Source organism: Leucoraja erinacea, chromosome 1, assembly GCF_028641065.1.
Source record: "Leucoraja erinacea ecotype New England chromosome 1, Leri_hhj_1, whole genome shotgun sequence".
In the NCBI taxonomy this organism is placed as follows: Eukaryota; Metazoa; Chordata; class Chondrichthyes; order Rajiformes; family Rajidae; genus Leucoraja; species Leucoraja erinaceus.
Window position 1 is genome coordinate 156,405,262 of NC_073377.1, and position 22,655 is coordinate 156,427,916.

Below are 22,655 nucleotides of genomic sequence, written 5' to 3' on the forward strand. Positions count from 1 at the left end.
AGCATCTCTGGACTAAAGGAATAGATGATGTTTTGGGTTGAAACCCTTCTTCAGACTGAGAGTCGGGGGGAGGGAAGCCAGTTATGAAATTGTTCAGAACAAGTCAGAGCCGGCACTGATGATCAAGGTAGCCCAGAATGGCCCATTGTTGCCTGTGGAAGAGGTGATAATGAAGGAATATATAGATGTGAACAATGGAACAGACGTGGCGAATAGGGTTGGGGAGGGGCAGAGAAAGAAGGAATGCAGGGGTTACTTGAAATTAGAGAAATTTGCACATACCGCTGGGTTATTTACCGCCCAGCAAAACATTGGTGGAACTGGTCATTCTCTATTCATGGTTTTTTTTCAAAACTGTTCAAGTTCAAGTCCACATTTATTGTCACATGCACCAATTAATGTACAGTGATATGTGAGTTATCATACAGCCACACAATGAAAAGAACAACATAAACATCCATCACAGCGATCACTGTGATGGAAGGCAATAAAGTTCAGTCAGTCTTCCTCCTTTTTGTTCACCCGTGTTTGGGGCTTTGACCCTCTGCAGTCGCAGCTATGGACGGCCTGATGTACAGGCCTCCTCGTTGGGATGATCGAAGCACTGACGTCGGGACAGATGGAACACACTCTTGGAGTGTCCGAATCGGCCACTTTGTTACCGGAGACCACGGCTTCTCGATTTTATAGGCCGCAGGCAGGCCAGCGGTCTGAGAGAAGGAGTGGGTGACATTTCGGGTCGAGACCCTTCTTCAGGCTGAGTCAGGGGAGAGGGAGACAAGAGATATAGACGATGATATAGAGAGATATAGAATAAAGAAATAAAAGATATGCAAAAATATAATGATGATCAAGGAAGCGGTCCATTGTTAGTTGTAGGTTCGGTGAAATAGACAATGAAACTCACCAGGATGCCAGTGAAACTAGTACAATGACTAGGGTGTGGGAGGGGCGGAGAGAGAGGGGATGCAAGGGCTACTTGAATTTTCATACCGCTGGGTTGTAAGCTGCCCAAGCGAAATATGAGGTGATGGTCCTCCAGTTTTCGTTTGACCTCACACTGACAATGGAGGAGGCCCAGGACAGAAGGGTCAGTGTGGGAATGGGAAGGGGAGTTAGTGTTGAGCAACCGGGAGATCACGGAGGCCCAGGCAGGCTGAGCGAAGGTGTTCAGCAAAACGATCGCGCATTTTGTCTCGCCGATGCATAAGGGTTCGCGTCTGGAGCAACGGATACAGTTGATGAGATTGGAGGAGGTACGTGAACTTCTGCCTAACCTGAAATGTACAGTAGATAAGATTGGAGGAGGTGCAAGTGAACCACTGACTACCCTCAAAGGTACATGAGGTTGGAGGAGGTGCAAGTGTGGGATAGGTTCGTCATTGGACAGAGATCCAATTAGCGGCAGATTGACTGAAAGAAGCGCGCTGATGGAAACTGCATTCGCCCATGGGCGAGGGACAGAGACTTGGCTCCGCTAGAAGCCTTGTAGGACGGACTGTTTCATCGAACACTTACACTCGGTCCACCAAGGCCTGCTGGATCCCCTGGTTGTTAAACATTTTAACTCCCCTTCCCCTTCCCATTCCGACCTTTTGCCCAGGGCTTCCTCCATTGCCAGAGTGAGGCCACACACAGGCTGGAAGAGCCGCATCTCATATTCACAACCTAATGGTATAAACATTGAATTCTCTTCTTTGATGTAACTAACCTACAAACAACCTCCCACTTTCTCTCTCCCCTTCCCTGTGCCCCAACTGGATTCACACCCATTTTTTCCTTTCCCTAAAAAATAGAGAAATAAAAGAGCAAACCTTGGTTGTACCTAAATAATATCTTGAACTATCTCTTCTCAAAGTGTTTGATGAATCATTAGTGTAATATTTGTTATGCAGACAAATACATTGACACATTTCACCAAAATATTTGACCAAAGGTAAGAAAATGCATGCATAGTTTTCACTTTTTATCCCTCTGCCAATCACCTTCTTTCTATTTCTCCCAGTTCTTGGGCTACAACTGGGGTAAGATTTGGTAAAAATGCAGAATAGATATATTCAAACTATTAATTGGATTCTGATGGCTATGTGGCAAAGGACATTTAAATTAGAATAGCAATCCTTGGAATTTGTAATGCTAAGGGTCATTTGATTAACATTTTCAATATATTAAGGAGAGTTGATAAATTCAGACTCTACTAATTATGGGGTGAGGGTGATGTTAAGTTGGGAAGTGAGGAGAAATTGTCAAAAAATTAAGTCAGTTCAGAACTGAAAATAAGGGAAAGACCTCTACGAAAGAACTCCAAATTCCTAGGAGTAAATATCACCAACAACCTCTCCAGGACCACTCATATTGAAGCAATGGCAAAGTAGCACACCAACACCTCCACTTTCCTAGGCTTTGGACATTCGGCATGTCCCTTACAACTCTCACCAGCTTCGACAGATCTGCCATAGAATATATTTTCTAGGAGCATCACAGCATGGTTTGGGAACAGCTCCATCCAAGACCGCAAGAAATTGCAGAGAATTGTGGATGCAGGCCAGGCCATCACACAAACCAACCTCCATTTATACCTCACGCTTGCTTGGCGAGGCCACCAACATAATCAAGGATGAGTTGCACCCTAGCCACTCCCTCTGCTCCCCTTTCCCATCAGGCAAAATATATAAAAATGTGAAAACGCACACCTCCAGATTCAGTAAACAGTTTCTTCCCTGCTGTTATCAGGCAACTGAACCATTCTACCACAACTAGAGAGCAGTCCTGAACTATTATCTACTTTATTGGAGACCCTCGGACTATCTTTGATCGGACTTTACTAGCTTTACCTTGCACTAAACATTATTCATGTTATTCCCTTTATCATGTATTCATTGTGAATGGGTTGATTGAAATCATGTATTGTCTTTTTGCTGACTGGTTAGCATGCAACAAGAGCTTTTCAATGTACCTCGGTACATGTGACGATAAACAATAAACTATTAAGAGATTTGAGGCAAAGATGACTATATGGATTACTGCCAAAATTCAACCATGATCTCATTAAACGTCACAACATGATAAAATATAATTTAAGTTGAAATAGGCATTTCGCAAAGTTTTTAACTCAGCGGGTGAGGCAGCATCTCTGGAGAGACCGGTGAGTTACTTCAGCATTTCGATTTAAACCAGCTTCTGCAGTTCTTTCTTACACACTCTTTTGCAAAGATTTTACCTCATCACAATTGTGCTGTAATAACAAGAGATGCAGTTTGATGTTTCAATACTATTAGTGGTGAATTAGCTTTGAACAATGTATGCCACAAACAGCTTCTCTACTGATTTAATTTTCCTTGATTAAGGGAGATAGCTGCAGACTAAGGGAATATTAGCACTTTTAGATTTAAAATACCTGTTTGAGTGCATCATCCTTTTAAGTATTCTAGTTGTTGAAATAATTTCAATATTTTTAAAAGTTTAAATATTTTTTGTTTCTGAATGCCATAAGCATCCAGTTCGTGACAACTGTCATTGCTGGCTGAATCTAAAACACAGAACAGAACATAGAACAGTACAGTACAGGAACAGGCTCATCAGCCTACAATGTGCTGACATGATGCCAAGATCAACCCTTACGTGCCTGCACATAATCTATATTCCTCCCTTCCCTACATATCCATGTGCTTTTCCAAAAGTCTCTCAAATGCCACCACCATATCAGCCTCTACCACCATCCCCAGCAGCACACACCAGGCACTCACCACCTTTTGTGTAAAAACACTTGCCCCACACATCTCCTTTAAACTTGCCCCTCTTCCGTTAATTCTACGCCCTCCATTATTTGATATTTCTATCCTGGGAAAAAGGTTCTGACTGTCTTTCTTTGCCTCTCATAATTTTATATTTATATATTACTAGACCAAGTGCAGACCCGTTGGGTCTGCTCCCCCAATGGTGTGATCCCCAAACCCAATATTCCACCATGCACCCGTCTCCTCCAATGGAACTGAAGCCGTTCTCAAAAGTAAGATTCCAGCACTGCCCTGCCTCCCTCAGCAGTGGATTTAAAAAAAAATCCAATGGCACCTAAAATCCAATGGCACCTCCCCTGCCTGCTGCAGCAGTGAAAAGTTCAGTGTTCCTGTCTTGCAACTTTGTTTCGAAGTGTGTTGGAAGCTGACATGTAAATGGAGAAGCCAGTTTATTTTTGAAATACTTGGGGGTGTGGTGGAGAAGGATTTGATTAAAAACGTATACTTCAACAAGACGAAATGTAATGAGGAGCGGATACTTAGAAAGAAAAGCGAAATCTCTACCGAAATGGAAAAGATCTCGGAGATTGAGCGTCTGGATTGGGCGTGGCAATGAATCAAAGGAAGAAATGCAGCCGGCAGCCGTACATGCAAATGGATCCATTCCGATTGGACATCTGCGAGCATCGGCCATTCCGATTGGACATCTGCGAGTATCGGGCACGAATCAAAAGGCAGAAAGGGATCCGGACGGCAGCCGGACGGATAGCCCCAGAGTTTTATAGATATACTAGACCAAGTGCAGACCCGTTGGGTCTGCTCCCCCAATGGTGTGATCCCCCAACCCAATATTCCACCATGCACCCGTCTCCTCCAATGGAACTGAAGCCGTTCTCAAAAGTAAGATTCCAGCACTGCCCTGCCTCTTTAAAAAAAAATCCAATGGCACCTCCCCTGCCTGCTGCAGCAGTGAAAAGTTCAGTGTTCCTGTCTTGCAACTTTGTTTCGAAGTGTGTTGGAAGCTGACATGTAAATGGAGAAGCCAGTTTATTTTTGAAATACTTGGGGGTGGGTGGGGGGGGGGAGAAGGATTTGATTAAAAACGTGTACTTCAACACGACAAAATGAAATGAGGAGCGGATACTTAGAAAGAAAAGCGAAATCTCTACCGAAATGGAAAATATCTCGGAGATTGAGCGTCTGGATTGGGCGTGGCAATGAATCAAAGGAAGAAATGCAGCCGGCAGCCGTACATGCAAATGAATCCATTCCGATTGGACATCTGCGAGCATCGGCCATTCCGATTGGACATCTGCGAGTATCGGGCACGAATCGAAAGGCAGGAAGGGCGCCGGTCGGCAGTCGGTCGGATGGCCCCAGAGTTTTATAGATATATAGATAGATAGATAGATATCAAGTGGTGTGATGTAGCTCAAAATCAGCGTGATTTCAGATATTTTGTGGCTGAGCTGTTCTCACATTCTTCTAATTCCTACTTCCATATCTGAAAACTTTATATGTTCCTGAAGGCCTTTTCATTGCATGGAGCCAGCTTCTTGTGCATGTTGCATAGGACGAGACCAGACTGGGTAATTTTGTACTTTCCTCAGAGACCAGTGGCGAGTGTAAATGTTCCACCAACGACCACAAATTACACTGTGGGCATTTACAAAGTCACAGAAAATGGAATATCCAAGTTTGCTTATCCAAACCTGGCTCAGAATGTGAACTCTGAGGAGAATACCAGGCTCAGTTAACAGAGGAAATTTATAAAACAAATTTGAGGACTCCTACCAAGTCGGCGTGTGCTGTTGAATCAGTTTATTGATAAGTCTCATGAAAATAAAAACAAGTGACAAAATAAATTTGTTCTCATAATAATTTGCTACTAGACATTCTTTAAAGTTGAAACCTCTTAATAGAAATGGCTCACAGCCAATAACCTTCATTTGCTTACCCAACTCTTAGACAATACAGTATTTCACCTGTGACATATCTTGCCCAAAAGCAAATATAAAGTAGAGAGGTCAAGAAACAATTGCAAACCACAAAAACAATTCAGCATAGGACAATGAAACCAAAGATTTGCGAACAGAGACTTGAGCATGTAAAGCTAGATACAAATAGTTCATCTAATTTGCTCTAATACTCATTTGTATGTCACTAATGGCCCCATTATTTCAAAGATAATACGTGGGAATTTATAATGGAATCATAAAAAAGTATTCCAACATTACATTTAATAAATGCATATATATCTAAAAGAATTGTACCCATATTGATTATACTTATTTAATATGAATTCACCAAAGTCTATTTTAGTTCAGGTTGTAACATCACACGTTAAGTTATCTTAATATGTGTAGGTAAAATAATGTAGGTCCTCACATTACATTAAATTGGTACATGGAAACCTTCAGAACTTGGACACCTTCTCATAGTTAATAATTAATTTACATGGCAGTTAACATTGGAGAAATTCTCCACCAACCAACACATCAACAAACATAATTTTGTTTCATTAAATGTAAATTCAGGCACACCATTATGAAACAGTAGAATTGTACGCAGTAAAACAGCCAGAGTTTCCAGCAGAGAGTTTGCATAAAGCTGCATGAGTGAATGAACGTAGAACATTCAGCAACTGTTAAACAATAATATCTCCTCTGATTTTAATTATGCCTCATTTGAATACATTAAACTGAATGATTTAAGGATAGTGATGCAATTTGATTGGAGGCCTTCCATTAATTGCCTTGTCCACCGTCAATCTGGCAAAAAAAAAACACTTTAAAATATCCACTAACCCTCAATTCAATTAATGTCAAGCAGTATGGTTTTAATGGGAAGAGACACTAACAGAGTTAATTTCTGTCCATTGCCCGCCATAACAGCACTTAAGCAGACTATGGAATTCCCATGGGATGAAAGACAAAAAGCTTGGCGAATTTAATACAGAAAGAGGGCAACTGATGTTATAACATTATAGATAAAGTGTTATTGTTGGTTTGTGATACATAGGGAAACATAGATGAAAATACCCAATATGACAGTCAAATTTACTTAAGAAAAATGGGGTATAAACATAAAGAATACCCTATATATTTGACAGCGAAATAGCATTTTGAAAAACTAAATGCCATAATCTGTGATTAATATCATGTGTTGATTTCGAAAATAATTTTTTGCCATTTAAAGTCATTCATATTCTGAATAAATTGGTGAACTATTCCCCTCTTATTCATGCAACCGCTGTGCACGCAGAACACAGACTGAGAAATTCAGCTGCCCTCTTAAGGCACTTAATAATGTGCATTTTCAAAATTAAACATATATGCAAACATTTTAGGCATAAAAGTCCACTTAATCATTTTCTACAAGTTCTACATATTGTACATTGCAGGATATGTATGTACATTAATATAAAATAAAATATTCCACCGATGTTATACTGGAATCTTCACCTGTCTTGCGAGGTTCAGTGCCTGTGAATCAAAAAAATTCATTCATTTAATCAAACAGCAAATCAGCTTCAAATATCTTTCGACAATACAAAACATAGAAACATAGAAAATAGGTGCAGGAGTAGGCCATTTGGCCCTTTTTGCTGTAGTCAGTAAAAACTGACTACAACAAAAAGCTTTTCTTATAAAAGTTGGTTTAGATGACCAGAATTTATTTTTATCAAAGTTGTAAGCAAACAAAGACATTGTGAAAACCAGTGTTTCAAAGTCATTCTTAAAATTGAAACGTGTTGCAGCTTTAAAAAAAAATTGTTAGGTGGGAATAGGTGGGAAATTTACACCATAATTGAATCAGAGGAAACAGGACAAAATGTGTAAAAAGGAACTGCAGATGCTGGATTATACCAAAGATAGACACAAAGTGCTGGAGAAACTCAGCGGGTCAGGCAGAATCTCTGGAGAAATAAAAGGAGTTGCAGCTTGACCCGCTGAGTTACTCCAGCACTCTGTGTCTATCATAGGAAAGAGGAGCTTGAGTAGGCCATGTTTATAAGCCTCCTTGGTCATTTATCAAGGTCATGGCCGATCCCTCAGCTTGATGCTATTTTCCCACACAGTTCCCAACATGAGAGTCACTGCACTGAAACAGGCCCCTTGGCTCACCATGTCTATTCCAACCAACATTCTTTGATAAATCTACTGGTCTCTGATTTGAATTTACTTGGTGATTGAGGTTCCAAATTCAAAAAGATTCCCAACTTTTTGTGTGTGAGGAAATTCCCCCTCACATCAGTCCTAAATAATCACTATTATGAAACTGCATTTCTGGTTTTATAGTCCTCTATCAGGGGAAATATTCTCCCTGCATCAGCCCATCAAGGCCTGTAAGCATTTGTATGCTTCAATTACTTTTTCTTTTATTGAAATGCTAAAGGCCTAGTCTATTCCTCAACCAGTAAACCTGCCATCTCTGGAACCAATAGAGTATATCCTTACTGCATCCATTCTATGACAAAGTATATGTAATTTTTTAGGTAGGAAGATCAAAACTGCACAATATTCCGTTGCCATGCTGTGAGAACGGAGAGGTTGAGAAGGAGTTTCTTTCCAGAGGCCATTCGGACTGTAAACTCCTATCTAACTTTACTGTACCACTCTACTGCTTTTTTTTAAATTGCTGTTTTTCCCGTTTTTCCTTCCATCCACAATATTTAATATGGAAAAGAATATGTGATTCTGTTACATTCTGTTTGTAGTTTGTTTGTTTGCCTTTTTGCACAAAGTCCGCGAGCATTGCCACTTTTCATTTCACTGCACATCTCGTATGTGTATGTGACGAATAAACTTGACTTGACTTGACGTGCAGTCATACCAATGCCCTATGCAGTTGCAGTAGTAATTATTGATTGCTGTTCTCAAATTCTTTTGTATCTTGGGTTTCAGTGACTTATGCACACGGACGCCTACGTTTCTTTAAACATCAACATTACCCCAACCACGCTATTATTTTAGTAGCGGCCGTTTACCAGAATGATGCCTGGTTTAGTGGGTATTAGCTACAGGGAGAGGTTGGACAGTATTTGTTCTGGTACACCAGAGATTGTGTTGAGACCTGATAGAAGAATATAACATTATGAGAGACATAGATAGACAGTCAGAACCTTTTCCCCAGGATTAAAAGATCACATACTAGAGGGCACAGCATTAAGGTGAAAGGGGCAATGTTTAAAAGAGATGTGCAGGGTAATTTGGTTTTTACACAGAGGCTGGTGAATGCTTGAAAAAAGCGATACCGGGAGTGGTGATGGAGGCAGATATGATAGTGGCATTTAAGGGTATTCTGTTTTTACATCCTTTGCTTAATGTAAGGCCACTTGATGTATTCAATACCTTGGTCTAAAAATGGCTTTCCAATCCCCTTGGGGATTCAGCTTGTCCAGAACTCAAAGGACCTCCCTGCTACGTGGATTGAACACAAGGCGGTCAGATCTTTTAATATGCATATCAAATGACATAAAAAAGACCCAAAGCAACTGTGATTGCAAATGAGGGAACTGCTAGTTTGGCTTTTTGTTCAGCAGAGGCTTTCGAACCAAAGATTTAGGACTGTTTCCATCGATACTGAGTATGTCCACCATTTTGTTTTTATCTCGCATTTCCAGCAGATGCAGTTTCTATGTTCAACAAAAACTTACAGCTGGTATTATCCTAACTATTCTTTCAGATTTATTCTGTGTTGTATGGCAGTATGCAGTTTTGACATCTGAATTTAAAACAAAGTGAATGGGCTCAGAGGCACAGTGGCAATGGGGACAAATATGACACGATATGATAAAACTTTATTCATCTCCGGAGGGAAATTGGTCTACCAACAGTCACGACACGTAAGGTACACGAAAAACTTGAAATTAAGTGAAAACAAAAAGAGAAAGACAAGCGACTGTTGGCTGGCTGCCTTCACCGGAACAAACAAACAAAGAAATGAACACAGACTTATCGCCTGGACAGAGGATTCTAAACTAGAGTGTCCCCCCATCCCCACATCAGGCCCCCCTTTGTTCTCCCACCGTCCCTCACAGTGGTCCCCCCACACTGGGTCCACATTGTTCTTCACAGTGGCCCCCCACACTGGGTTCCCCCCTCCCCCCCTTATGCTCATCGACCGTTGATCGTGGGTCGATCGCGAGGCCCCACCGCTGCCGAGGTTCCCTCCGTGGCTGAGGCCCCATTGCCGCCGAGGCTCCTGTTGCCGGCAAGGCTCACTCTGCCGCCGAGGCCCCCGCTGAGGCTCCATCGGCCCAGACAGGCCTCGCCGCCCGGCTTCTCCGCAGTCCCCTGGGAGGCCTGTGGGGTGAGTCGGACCTACTGGGGCGAGTTCCGACCGGCACCGCAGCTGTTTGGCGGGGGGATCGGGCTCGCATATCTCCCCGGGACACTCCAGCCGAGCGCGCCCAATCCACCCAATCAACTACATTTTAGTTGGTGACATTTATGGAATCTTTGAAGTAGTGGAAAGGTTTCAAAGTACTCTGAGAGGATAATTTACATCCACCAATCAGAAATGTATTCCAGCCATCAGAACTATGCTGAAGTGAAAGAAAGCAGGTTAATGTTTGCAGTAATTAAGTTTGCAGTTAAAAAAAAAGAATCTAATAAACCTAATAAATGAGTCTAGTTATACCAGGTTACTTATCTGACTCAGTAGGCCTTACTTTTTGTCGGGTGACCATCCAGGATTTCATTGTTCCAACTAACAGGCCTCCTAGCAGAATCTGGGTGGGGTGATAGATGAGTAATGGAACAGAGATGAGGGATAAGTGTTCATACCCTGAAAATACTATCTTCAACATTGGAATTCCTGTAAACAGAAAACAGATGCAAAATGATTAGCATTCCTTCAAGCGTTTGATTCTTAATCCCAGAGTAAATAGGCAAACACTTTTGTTCCAGTTTCATACTCAAGTATTGAAAACAAACAGGATGACTTTGATTCCTCCACCGAATGGGAACAAATCATTAGTGCAAAGAAAATGGCTACTCAACACCAAAAACTACTTTTCCATATAAACTTTGCCATTTGAATTGGACCTTCAAATGGACGGCTTAAAAGCTGATTGAAAAAGAGACTGAATTCTTGCTTACCCATGTAAAATGAGGCAAATGGTTTAAGAGGATCCTGGTGTCATGTTTTTCATTTGGACCTGACATTATGCACGAGGAAATCTAAACATTCAGTCCTTGTGATGGATAGGCAGTCCGCTAAAATTAATATTTAATGGGTATGGCAGATAAGGCAATTACTTTGTTTAAATTATGCTGAATAGATATTGAAAATCTCTTCTCAATTGAAACACAATGATTCATTTTTGGATCGTTGGGACCTTAAATGGGAGTTATTCAATGGAATGGACAGCTTTCTTCATTGTCTCCTACTTCAGATCCTTGATCTAAGATGATGTGACTCCATCAATTTTTGCAGTTACTCCCTTGCGTCATGAAAATTAACTGCAAAGACAGCTAAAGAGTACCTGTGCCTTGGAGTCTTCGTTACCACCTTTTCTCTGTGTGGTCATCGCTCAGTCTCTACATTCCGGTGAGATTAAATCCAGCCTATCCTATAATCACATCCCTTCCTTCCAGCACCATCCTGGTCAATCTCTTCTGCACTCTTTCTGCTGCTACCACATCCTTACTGTAGTATGGAAACCAGAATTGTACAAACCGTTAAATGGGGTCTAACCAATGTTTTGTACAGCTCCAATAAGACATCCCAACTTTTATACTTAATGCCTCTGCCTAATGAAGGCAACCGTATCATGTTTTATCACAACCCAATCCACATATGTCACCACTTTCAGAGTGAAATAAACCTCCACCTCAGGGTCCCTCTGTATAACAATGCTCCGATGCCAATTGTCATTGACTTGAGGCATACTAACAGAATTTGACCTCCCAGAGTCCATAACCTCATACTCCTGGATTACATTTCATTTGTTACTGCACAATTTTCCAGTAGATCCATGCCCTGCTGGATCTTTAGACAATCTTCTTCACTACCTATGACAGCACCAATTTTTGTGTCATCTGCAAACTTACTAATCGCACCATCTCCGTTCTGATCCAAGTCATTATGTCTTACAAACATCAAAGGTCCCAGCAACAATCTACTTGTTACGGTGTCCAAAAAACATATCCACCATTACACTCTGCCTCCAATCACCAAGCCAATTGTGAATCCATTCTGCCAACATGTCTTGGATTCTTAATGCCATAATCTTCTCGACCAGCCTATCATGTGGGACCTTGTCAAATGCCTTACTCAAATCCTTGTATACCACATCTGCAGCTTGGCCTCCATCATTTTTCCTAGTCATGTCTCAAAAGCCTCAGAATGTGAGCCATGCTCTCCAAGTGAACATAAATCCTGTCCTTTGAAATCTTCAACAAGTTCCCTGCCATTTACTGTATGTGAATCTCACCAGCCTGTAGTTTTGAGATTTATCTCTACTCTTTTTAAATAAAGGGGCAGCAATAAAAATAATCTAAGCTAAAAAATAGATCAGTAGATGAACAGTGGCAGATATTTCTCAGCAGAAAATTATCCCAACAAGAATGTGGGATTATATGAGAAAAGGGAACTAATTACGGTCAGAATAATTTTCAATCCAAAAGTAGTGCATGCAAAGTAGCAAGACCTTGTGATAGACTAGAAGACTAGGAATATTTCAGGAACCAGCAGCAGAAAACTAAAATGCACACAAGGTAAACATTTATTTTGTGAGAAATGTGCATGTAATATCAAAAGAAACAGTAAATGTTTCTGTGGTTATATAAAAGGTAATGAAGTAGCTAAGGTCAGTGTAGGACCTCTAGTGCAGGGGTCGGGAACCCTATGGCCCCCGGGCCGAATGCGGCCTGTTACCCGAAATCATCCGTCCTGCGCTGGCCGAGCTCTGGCTGTACTGCATCCTGCATCCTGCGGGGTTGTCAATAGGTCAGGGACGAGTGAGTGTGAGTATTTGAGCCACCGCCTTCAGGGCAGAGCCAGGGCAATGGTCCGTAGGTACGCCATGTTCGTGAGCGCCACTAATTAGGGGCCAGTGTTCTGGGTGGCATCCTCGATAGGACGGGATCTATGTGAACACGTGATTTGATGCCTGCCATCCGGGGCGGGATCCACGTGTACACGTGATAGATGTAGCCCGCCATCCGCTCACAGACACGCGTCCTGGCCCCTAGACAGAACAAGATTGCCGACCCCCTGCTCTAGAGGGTAAGTCTGAAGAATTAATATTAAGAAACAAGGAAATGGCAGTGACATTGAATCCAATTTTTGCATTGGGCTTCACTATTATGGTCATTCCAAATATCCCGATAACAAATGGGCCAATTTCAAATAAAGTGGAAAAACTTGTACAAATGACAATCGCAAGGACAAGGTACTAACGTAACTCATTGGACTAAAGTCAGACAATTTGTCAGTACCTTATTACAACATAAACATTGCAATTGCACAGGAAAAATAATATGATAAGAACAACTCCATGCAAGTACAGGGTACTGTAAACAGAAAACCTACTTCACTTTAAGAATTAAGAAACAGAATGTTTTGTTTTGCAAGGTTGAAGATGAACATTCTCCATTGTCTCTAATTAGTCAGTAAGTATTCTAAACACTGTTGCCAACACTTAATTAGTTTTTAGTTTTAGAGATACAGCTTGGAAACAGACCCGTCGGCTCACTGAGTCTGTGGCAATAAGCGATCACTCATACACTAGTTCTATCCAACACACTAGGGACAAGTAGCAGAAGCCCATTAACATACAAACCTGCACGTCTTTGGAATGTGGGAGGAAACTGGAGGACCTTGGGAAAATCACTGTGCCATCCTTTTTGAATGGTGTATGTGAACTTCGAAGCGGTATATAAGATGTGATCAGATTTAATTGTAATGAATATATTTAAACATGCCAGTGGCATGTTCTTTGACAAAGCAACAGTGGGCTTAAATGATGACGTATAAGCATATATGATAGTATCCTGTTTATTTATTTATGAGGCTCTGAGGTCCTACATTGCAAATATTTATAAAAGATTAACCAAACGGTTTTCGATGCCAGCATCATCAGAGACCTGCACCATCCTGGCCACACACTCATTTCACCCCTGCCATCGGGAAGAAGGTACAGGAGCCTGAAAACTGTAACGTCCAGGTTCAGGAACAGCTTCTTCAGCATATTAAACACTACAACCTCAAATAAGCTCTGAAGTACAATAGACTTATTATTATTATTACACTACCATTGTTTGTTTTTTGTGTGTCCATATGTGTGCTTGTGTGTGTGTATATGTATAATATAATAGTATATATATATATAAAATATGTGTGTATTTGTGAGCATGTGTATAATATATATGTATAATGTATATGTATAATATAATATATTATATAATATTTATATAACCTTATAATATATAATATAATATGTGTGTGTACTTGTGAGCATGTGTATACATATATACACACTGAACTCTCTCGTTTATTATATTGTTTCTCTCTCGTTTATTATTTTGTTAGCATTGTACTATGTTTACATATTCTGTTGGGCTGCAGCAAGTAAGAATTTCATTGTTCTATCTGAGACATATGACAATAAAACACTCTTGACTCTCTTGACTCTTGTTCCTGTAAAGCAACTGATAGAAATGTACTTTAAATGGATTATTCATTTTTGATGTAATTTCTAGAAAGAGCATTTTTAGACAAGTACCAAATGTGGGCTGACACAGAGCACTTTCTCAGAACATTATTCTCCAATGGGAAATGACTAATGTACGACATGTAATATTTCTATGTCACGCATGGTTCACTCTTCTAAAAGTCGGCAAACCGAAGCTGATGTACTGGTATATTCCATAAGGAACATTTTCAAAGCACATTTGCCATCAATCTTTAGCCGAAATGTAGCATTCTACGAGAAGACTAAGTAACTATAAAGTAATAATTTATTCCTCCTGCACTTGATGTTATTTCAATTTTAAATGGAATAATGTATTTTCAAAAATGTTAATGATGATTCTAAACTGTAGACATTAAAATATATAATGTTAGCATTACTTCTGGGTTCCATTATAAGCCCATGGAGCAAGTCATCAAATAAATGGTATAATGATTAGAAACATAGAAAATACGTACAGGTAGCCCATTCGGCCCCTTTGAGCCAGCACCACCATTCAATATGATCATAGCCGATCATCCATGGCTGATCATCCATGATTAAACAAAGCTAAAATATAATTGTTCTTGTTTCATAGGTATATTGATCATGTCTCGTACCCCACTCCCTTCTTCGTAACATCCTTATATAAAATCCACAACTCGTCAGCTAAAATGAGGGCAAATATCCACAGGAAATACTCAATGATTATTGAGCATACTTGTTTTATACTCTCATTTGATCATTTAAAAAATACTAAATATGTTCCTAGGTTCTCCATTGTTATCTCAAATATGAAATGAATATTATTAGGATCAGTGAAAGTCAGCATGGATTTATGAAGGGGAAATCATGGCTGACTAATCTGGAGATTTTTGAGGATGTAACAAGTAGAATGGATAACAGAGAGCCAGTGGATGTATTGTATCTGGACTTTCAAAAAGCCTTCGACAAGGTCTCACACAAGAGATCAGTGTGCAAATGTAGAGCACATGGTATTGGGGGTACGGTATTGACATGGATAGAGAACTGGTTGGCAGACAGGAAGCAAAGAATAGGAATTAACAGATAATTTTCAGAATGTGACTAGTGGGTTGCCGCAAGGCTTGGTGCTGGGCCCCCAGTAATTTACAACATATATTAACGATTTAGACGAGGGAATTAAATGTGACATCTCCAAGTTTGCGGATGACACAAAGCTGGGTGGCAGTGTGAGCTGTGATGAGGATGCTACGAGGCTGCAGGGTGACTTGGATACGTTGGGCGAGTGGGCAGATGCATGGCAGATGCAGTATAATGTGGATAAATGTGAGGTTATCCAATTTGGTGGCAAAACAGGATGGCAGATAATTATCTGAATGGTGTCAGATTAGGAAAAGGGGAGGTGCAACAAGACCTGGGTGTGCTTGTACATCAGTCACTGAAAGTAAGCATGCAAGTCAAGCAGGAAGAAAGCTAATGGCGAGAAGATTTGAGTTTAGGAGAAAGGAGGTTCTACTGCAGTTGTACAGGGCCCTGGTGAGAGCACCTGGAGTATTGTGTGCAATTTTGGTCTCCTAATTTGAAGAAGGACATTATTGTTATTGAGGGAGTGCAGCATAGGTTCACCAGGTTAATTCATGGAATGGCGGGACTGACATATGATGAAAGAATGGGTCAACTGTGCTTGTATTCACAGGAATATAGCATGAGAGGGTATCTTATAGAAACATATAAAATTCATAAAGGATTGCACAGGCTAGATGCATGAAAAATGTTCCCGATGTTGGGTGAATCCAGAATTAGGGGTCACCGCTTAAAAATAAGGCGTGGGCCATTTAGAACAGGGATGAGGAAACATTTTTCAACCGGAGAGTTGTGAATCTGTGGAATTCTCTGCCACAGAAGGCAGTGGAGGCCAATTCACTGGATGTTTTCAAGAGAGTTAGATTTAGCTCTTAGAGCTAAAGGAATCAAGGGATATGGGGAAACAGCAGGAATGGGGTACTGATTTTTGATAATGCCTTGATCATATTGAATGTACAGTTGTACAGGATCCTGGTGAGACCACACCTGGAGTATTGCGTACAGTTTTGGTCTCCTAATCTGAGGAAGGACATTCTTGCCATAGAGGGAGTACAGAGACTGATTCCTGGGATGTCAGGACTTTCATATGAAGAAAAACTGGATAGACTCAGTTTGTACTCGCTAGAATTTAGAAGATTGAGGGGGGATCTTATAGAAACTTACAAAATTCTTAAGGGGTTGGACAGGCTAGACGCAGGAAGATTGTTCCCAATGTTGGGGAAGTCCAGAACAAGGGGTCACAGTTTAAGGATAAGGGGGTAATCTTTTAGGACCGAGATGAGGAAAACATTTTTCACACACAGAGAGTGGTGAATCTGATGAATTCTCTGCCACCGAAGGTAGTTGAGGCCAGTTCATTGGCTATATTTAAGAGGGAGTTAGATGTGGCCCTTGTGGCTAAAGGCATCAGGGGGTATGAAGAGAGGCAGGTACAGGATACTGAGTTGGATGATCAGCCATGATCATATTGAATGGCGGTAGAGGCTCGAAGAGCCGAATGGCCTACTCCTGCACCTATTTTCTATGTTTCCATGATCGAAGTCTGGCTCGAAGGGCTGTGGCCTACCTTTGCACCTATTTTTCGATGTTTCTATTACCTTAAAAATAAATACATTGTTCTAGATTTTACTCCTGGAAATCTTTGCGTGAATTTCAGTTTGGTTAAATTGATTGTACTTCGACACTTTTGTTATTTTTGCACTTTCTCCGTAACTTGGCTCATTTGGTTGTTCTTTTGCATCCAAATCAAAAGGCGGCACTAAGCCTTGCTCCAAGATATTAGCACATAATCTAATCTGCTATTTATATCAAGCCCAATGAAGTGTTTCTAAATAAAGTGCTCCTAAATAAATTAAGAATTCTTTTTATTCATCCCACCTTTTCAGGTCAGAATAAAAGATACAAAGACCCCGTTCTAATTTTTGTAAGGAGTTAATTTATGACCTCAGCTAGGCTGGTCAGTCATTTCTCTACAACCTCTGGAATCTTATTGTACACCAGACCAAGTGCATTGGGTCTGCTCCCCAACGCAATATTCCAGCACCCAGAGAGGGGGAGGGAGGGGAGTAGAGAGGAAGGGGGAGGGTGGTAGAAAGGGAGAGGGGCAGAGAGGGAGTGGGGTAGAGTTGGGGGGAGGGATGGTAGAGGGGGAGGGGGGTAGAGAGGGAAGGGGGTAGAGAGGGGGAGGGAGAGGCAGGAGGGGGGGAGTATAGAGGGAGGGGGTAGAGAGGAAGGGGGGGTAGAGAGGGAGGGGGTTTGAGAGGGTGAGAGGGAGGGGGTAGAGAGGGGGAGGGTAGAGGGGGTTAGAGATGGAGAGGGGCAGTGAGGGAGCGGGGGGTAGAGAGAGGGAGAGAAGGAGGAGGTAAAGGGAGACAGGGGGGGGTGAGAGTAGGGGGGGGGGAGGGTAGTAGAGAATTTTGGAGTCCTAGGGTAGATAGAAGGAGGGGATAGAGAGGGGGGAGGGTAGCAGAGGGAGGGGGTGAGAGAGGGAGTGTGGACGCGGCAACTACCTTCCCTTACCCCTCCTCTCCATCAATCCCCTGTGCTATGCTCCTTTCCCACTTAGGAAACCTGAACAGAAACCTCTGGAGACCTTGCGCCTCACCCAAGGTTTCCGTGAGGTTCCTGGAGGTTTTGGTCACTCTCCTTAATGGTGGAAAGTGGTTTCCGTATAGTCGAGGCTACTTCTATGTTCCTACGATTATTTAAAAAAAAACAAAACCGGCCTCGACTACAAAATAGGTTGCCGTTTGGTCGAAGCCAGTGGACTGGGGTTGCTAATTACTTACAGGCAGTCGAAGGCCATCTCCTTCGCTGAACGGCTATTTTGACTGGCTCATTGGAGTTTTCAGCAAAGATCCTGTAGGATCTTTGGTTTTCAGGACCTAGAAGATCAGCCGGAAGGTAAAATGCCCGCTAACTTTATTAAACTTCTTAAAACTATCTCCACTCATTCTCCTCCCCCTTCTCTGTCCTTCTCTCCTGCGCTCTCTAAAGGACTTACCGTGCTCCATAGCAACCGTTTACCTTCCTCTTCATCGCGCAGACAGCGCTCCTCCGCTGTCCCTGGCCCCCACCTTCGCGATGTGTGTGTGTGTGTGTGCGTGTGTGTGTGTGTGTTTTTGGTCGGTAGCAAAGATCCTGTAGGATCTTTGGTCAGGAGATGCAGCTCACGCTTCGGTCGAGGCTTTCCAGGCAAGTGACCAAAACCTCTGGCGACTCATGGAAACCTTGGGTGGTGTGCAAGGTCACCAGAGGTTTCCATTCAAGTTTCCTAAGTGGGACAGGGGCATTAGTCTGGTGGTATGCACTTTCAAGCTTCTATGCCTTTGGCCGAAGTAGGGAGAAGAAGGAATGACTGGGTGGGATCACTCATGTTGAAACATAGAAACAAGGAACAGCAGATGCTTGTTTATAAAAAAAAGCCACAAGCCGAGCGGGTCAGGCAGCATCCCCGAGATCATGGATAGGTGACAGTTCAGGTTGGGACCCTTCTTCAGATTATGTTGGTTACTCTTCTGTGGAGTGAACACCAAAAGGTTTTGCTGAAGGTACCTATGAGTTAGGCCTCTGACATTCATTTAAATAAAGTCATTGTGTATGTTTGGAATTCAAAAAGACTAATATGTCAAAAATAGAAATTGGCACGGCTGAAGTTGGTTCAAGATTTGTGCGTAACAGTGGCAACCCCATGTCGAATGCTCAGCGGGTTCCTCCAGCACTTTGTGTTCTACGCAAGATTTCAGTATTTGCAGTTCCTTGTGTCCACAGAGGAAAGCCCACTATTGGAACACTGCGATTTTGACACCCTACATATATGCCTAGGTTGGATAAGGTATTTTTAGAATGAGAGATAATTGCAAGATCTAGGGTTTGTTATTGTGTCACCCATGCAAATTCACGTTTACTTTCACTGTGGAAAAGAAGATTAAAAAAAAAATAGCTACTGCAAATGAAGAAGGCCTACAAAAGTATGCTAACCTGACAGAAATACTCTCTTGTTTATACAAGACAATGAAGAGAACCCCGAGTTTTTCTCTTTCCACAACCTAAAACTGACAGTCTGGGGAATCAATGACACAAGTATGGTCTTTAGGTATTCAGGGAATTGGATGGCGACTCTTGGTCCGAGTTGAATATTTCAATACACTTTGTACTTAATCTGGGATTGTGTTTATGTATAACGATAATTTACGGAACTGCATGGAAAAATAGAATTTCAGTGTACCTTGGTACATATGATAATAAAGAACCGTTGAACACTTGGTCCAATCCACAATTTTTTTCACTTATAAGATGCAGATTGGGTAAGGGTATACTGATCTGGTAGGCGGCGCGACTCACGTCAGCAGCGGCCTCTGCAGCCCGTCGGCGTTTTTATTTTTTTTGTCTATGTTTTTATGTGGTTTTTGTTATTTTTTGTTTGGGTGTGTGTGTGGGGGGGTGGGAGAGGGGGGGTGGGAGGGAGGGAGGGGGTAGAGAGGGAAAATCTCTCCCTGCACGGTTGGGGCTGCAATGTGGAGCGGCCTCCAACAGGAGAAGACCCGGGGACTCTGGTGCCGACTCACCTCGTCGCGGAGCTGGCCGAGTCCGGGAGCAGTGGAGCGGTGGTGGAGCGCTGCTGCTGCTGCTGCGGCCCGAGGAGGGGAGAGATTCGGACGCTGCAAGGGCGGGTCTGGCGGACGGAGGCACCGGGGAGCCCGCGGGTCCCTGGAGGGGAGACCGCTTTTCAGGGTGACTTCTAGAGAGTTGAGGGGTTGAAGAGCTCCTGGAGACGGGGCCTGACATCACTTACCCCTCCTCGGCTTGGAATCCCCTGTGCGGGGACTCTGCGAGGCGCACTTAGGGGCTCTAACACCAAGACCCGGTGGCGACCTTGCGCATCACCCAAGGTTTCCCGTGAGGTTCCTGGAGGTTTTGGTCACTCTCCTTAATGGTGGAAAGTGGTTTCCGTATAGTCGAGGCTACTTCTATGTTCCTACGATTATTTAAAAAAAAACAAAACCGGCCTCGACTAAAAATAGGTTGCCGTTTGGTCGAAGCCAGTGGACTGGGGTTGCTAATTACTTACAGGCAGTCGAAGGCCATCTCCATGTATGGCTGCAGAAACGGCATTTCGTTTGGACCTCAAGGGGTCCAAATGACAATTAAATTGAATTGAATTGAATTGAATTTATTCTGCACATTATCCAACACCTACCCAACTTCTCTTATTATATCCTTACCCTTGTGTCTTTACAATTTTAATTTCTAAGAAAAAACAACGTTCCAGACAATGCAAGAAGAGGAAGAAGACTGACGTGCATACGCAGGGTAATATAATTTCACACCACTTCACAATGCAAATTAGAGGATCGGCATACGGTGAAACATAAGACTTAAGTGGCCTGCAGCTAGACTCAGGCAGGATTACACAGGTATCAACGGATCAGAAAACAAGATCCATAACAACATCTTCTCCAGAGATGAAGACAACGATCAGGCAGTCCACAGAAACAGCATTCACAATAAGATGTTTGGTAGCTGCAAAAAGTCCCAAAAAATCAAGGATAACAAAGGAGGCTGACATTAACGCAGGAGAGCTTGGAACACATAGACATAGACATAGAAAATAGGTGCAGGAGTAGGCCATTTGGCCCTTCGAGCCTGCACCGCCATTCAATATGATCATGGCTGATTATCCAACTCAGTATCCTGTACCTGCTTTCTCTCCATACCCCCTGATCCCTTTAGCCACATCTAAGTCCCTCTTAAATATAGCCAATGAACTGGCCTCAACTACATCCTCTTCATCATGGAGACAGTGACAAACTCCTAATGTTCTATTGCGATCCAATGAAGATACAACATCTGATGACAGATGTCACAATGTTCACAGCAGCACAATGATCATCCTAGTCCTGCTAGTGGAAGCTCAGACAGATTTGTATGCAACAGGGCATACAGGATCTCACAACAGTTCATAGACGTCAGTCTATCGGATTATTGGCGTTACTGAGGCACCATGCCAGTGGTTCAATGTATCTCTAAACTAAACTAAAGTAAATTGACTTTAATCTTTATCTCAAAGGACTAGAAGACAAATGTATGCATTGGTTGTATAAAATTCTGGTTTGACAACACCCAGAGTAACTTGTTCAATTCTGGATGTTGCACCTCGGAAAAGAGTTAATAACCTGAACGGGTGAGCAGAAATATTCAATCAATACTGTTGCTGAAATGAGTACAGGCTGCATAACCTAGACTTATATTATCTGTATTATAGAAGACGAAAAGCTGATGTAACTGAGGTGCCGAAAGAATTTGATTGCCCGGATAGGTAAAAATTATTTATTTAATGGCAGAATCGAAAAAATGGAAACAAAATCTTAAAATTATAGCAGTGTAGTTACTGGGTGATATAATTTCTGAGGTAGGCATAGTGACAATGTTCTAGAGCTAAGCCCAAATGCATATGTTGCATTCCTAATGCAGGATCTTGACCCGATACATCAACATTTCTTTTTCCCTTTCAGATGCTGTTCAACCCACTGACTTCTTTCAGCAGTTTGTGTTTTGCTCTAGATTCCAATACCTACAATCACTTGCGTCTCCTAGAGATAAAGCCTCACTGGGTGTCATCGCAATTTTGCGTGTGGGTTTGCCATTTATGATTAGAAAATCCTATGCTGAGCATGATGTGCTGATCTACCAGGGAATTTCTGAACTCTGCAAGTTTGTGGCAGAAGATTCACTCCAGATGCGTGTGTGTTCAGTGGGCAGTTTATTGATAACCATGAGCACCAAGCAGTGGGAATTTCAAGCCATTATTTTCAGAATACTGATAAAATATGTGATCGGTGACAACCTTTTCCTTCCTGTGGAAGAATAGTTATTTTCCATTGCTTTCAATCTATGCTGATCAATAACATAATTTGGAAAGATTGGGAAATTCAGTAACATTTTTCATTTACTCCTTATTACAATGCTTCATACTTAGATAATGACATTTAATAGTTTAAAACAATAGGAATCATTATTAATCAACTTAAAAAATATTGTGAACAATTAGTACACTGAAAAGATAAATGTAAGTCATTGGTGCAATGAAAAGCTTCTTTATGTGTTATCCAGTCAGGGGAAAGACTATACATGATTACAATCAAGCCATCCATAGTGTATAGATACAGGAT

General features: G+C 41.9%; 1 protein-coding gene across 1 annotated transcript in view; it reads right to left on the reverse strand.

Moving 5' to 3' along the window:
- Positions 1 to 5,543: 5,543 nt before the first annotated feature.
- slc10a7 (solute carrier family 10 member 7) overlaps positions 5,544 to 22,655 on the reverse strand; it is a 142,502-nt gene continuing 125,390 nt past the window's right edge. Inside the window, exons 11-13 of the mRNA XM_055646375.1 lie at positions 10,414 to 10,559; positions 7,202 to 7,222; positions 5,544 to 6,508 (exon numbers count right to left, since the gene is read on the reverse strand). Of these exons, the coding sequence (XP_055502350.1) occupies positions 6,485 to 6,508; positions 7,202 to 7,222; positions 10,414 to 10,559 (191 nt within the window). The 3' untranslated portion in view covers positions 5,544 to 6,484. The remainder of the gene's footprint in view (positions 6,509 to 7,201; positions 7,223 to 10,413; positions 10,560 to 22,655) is intronic.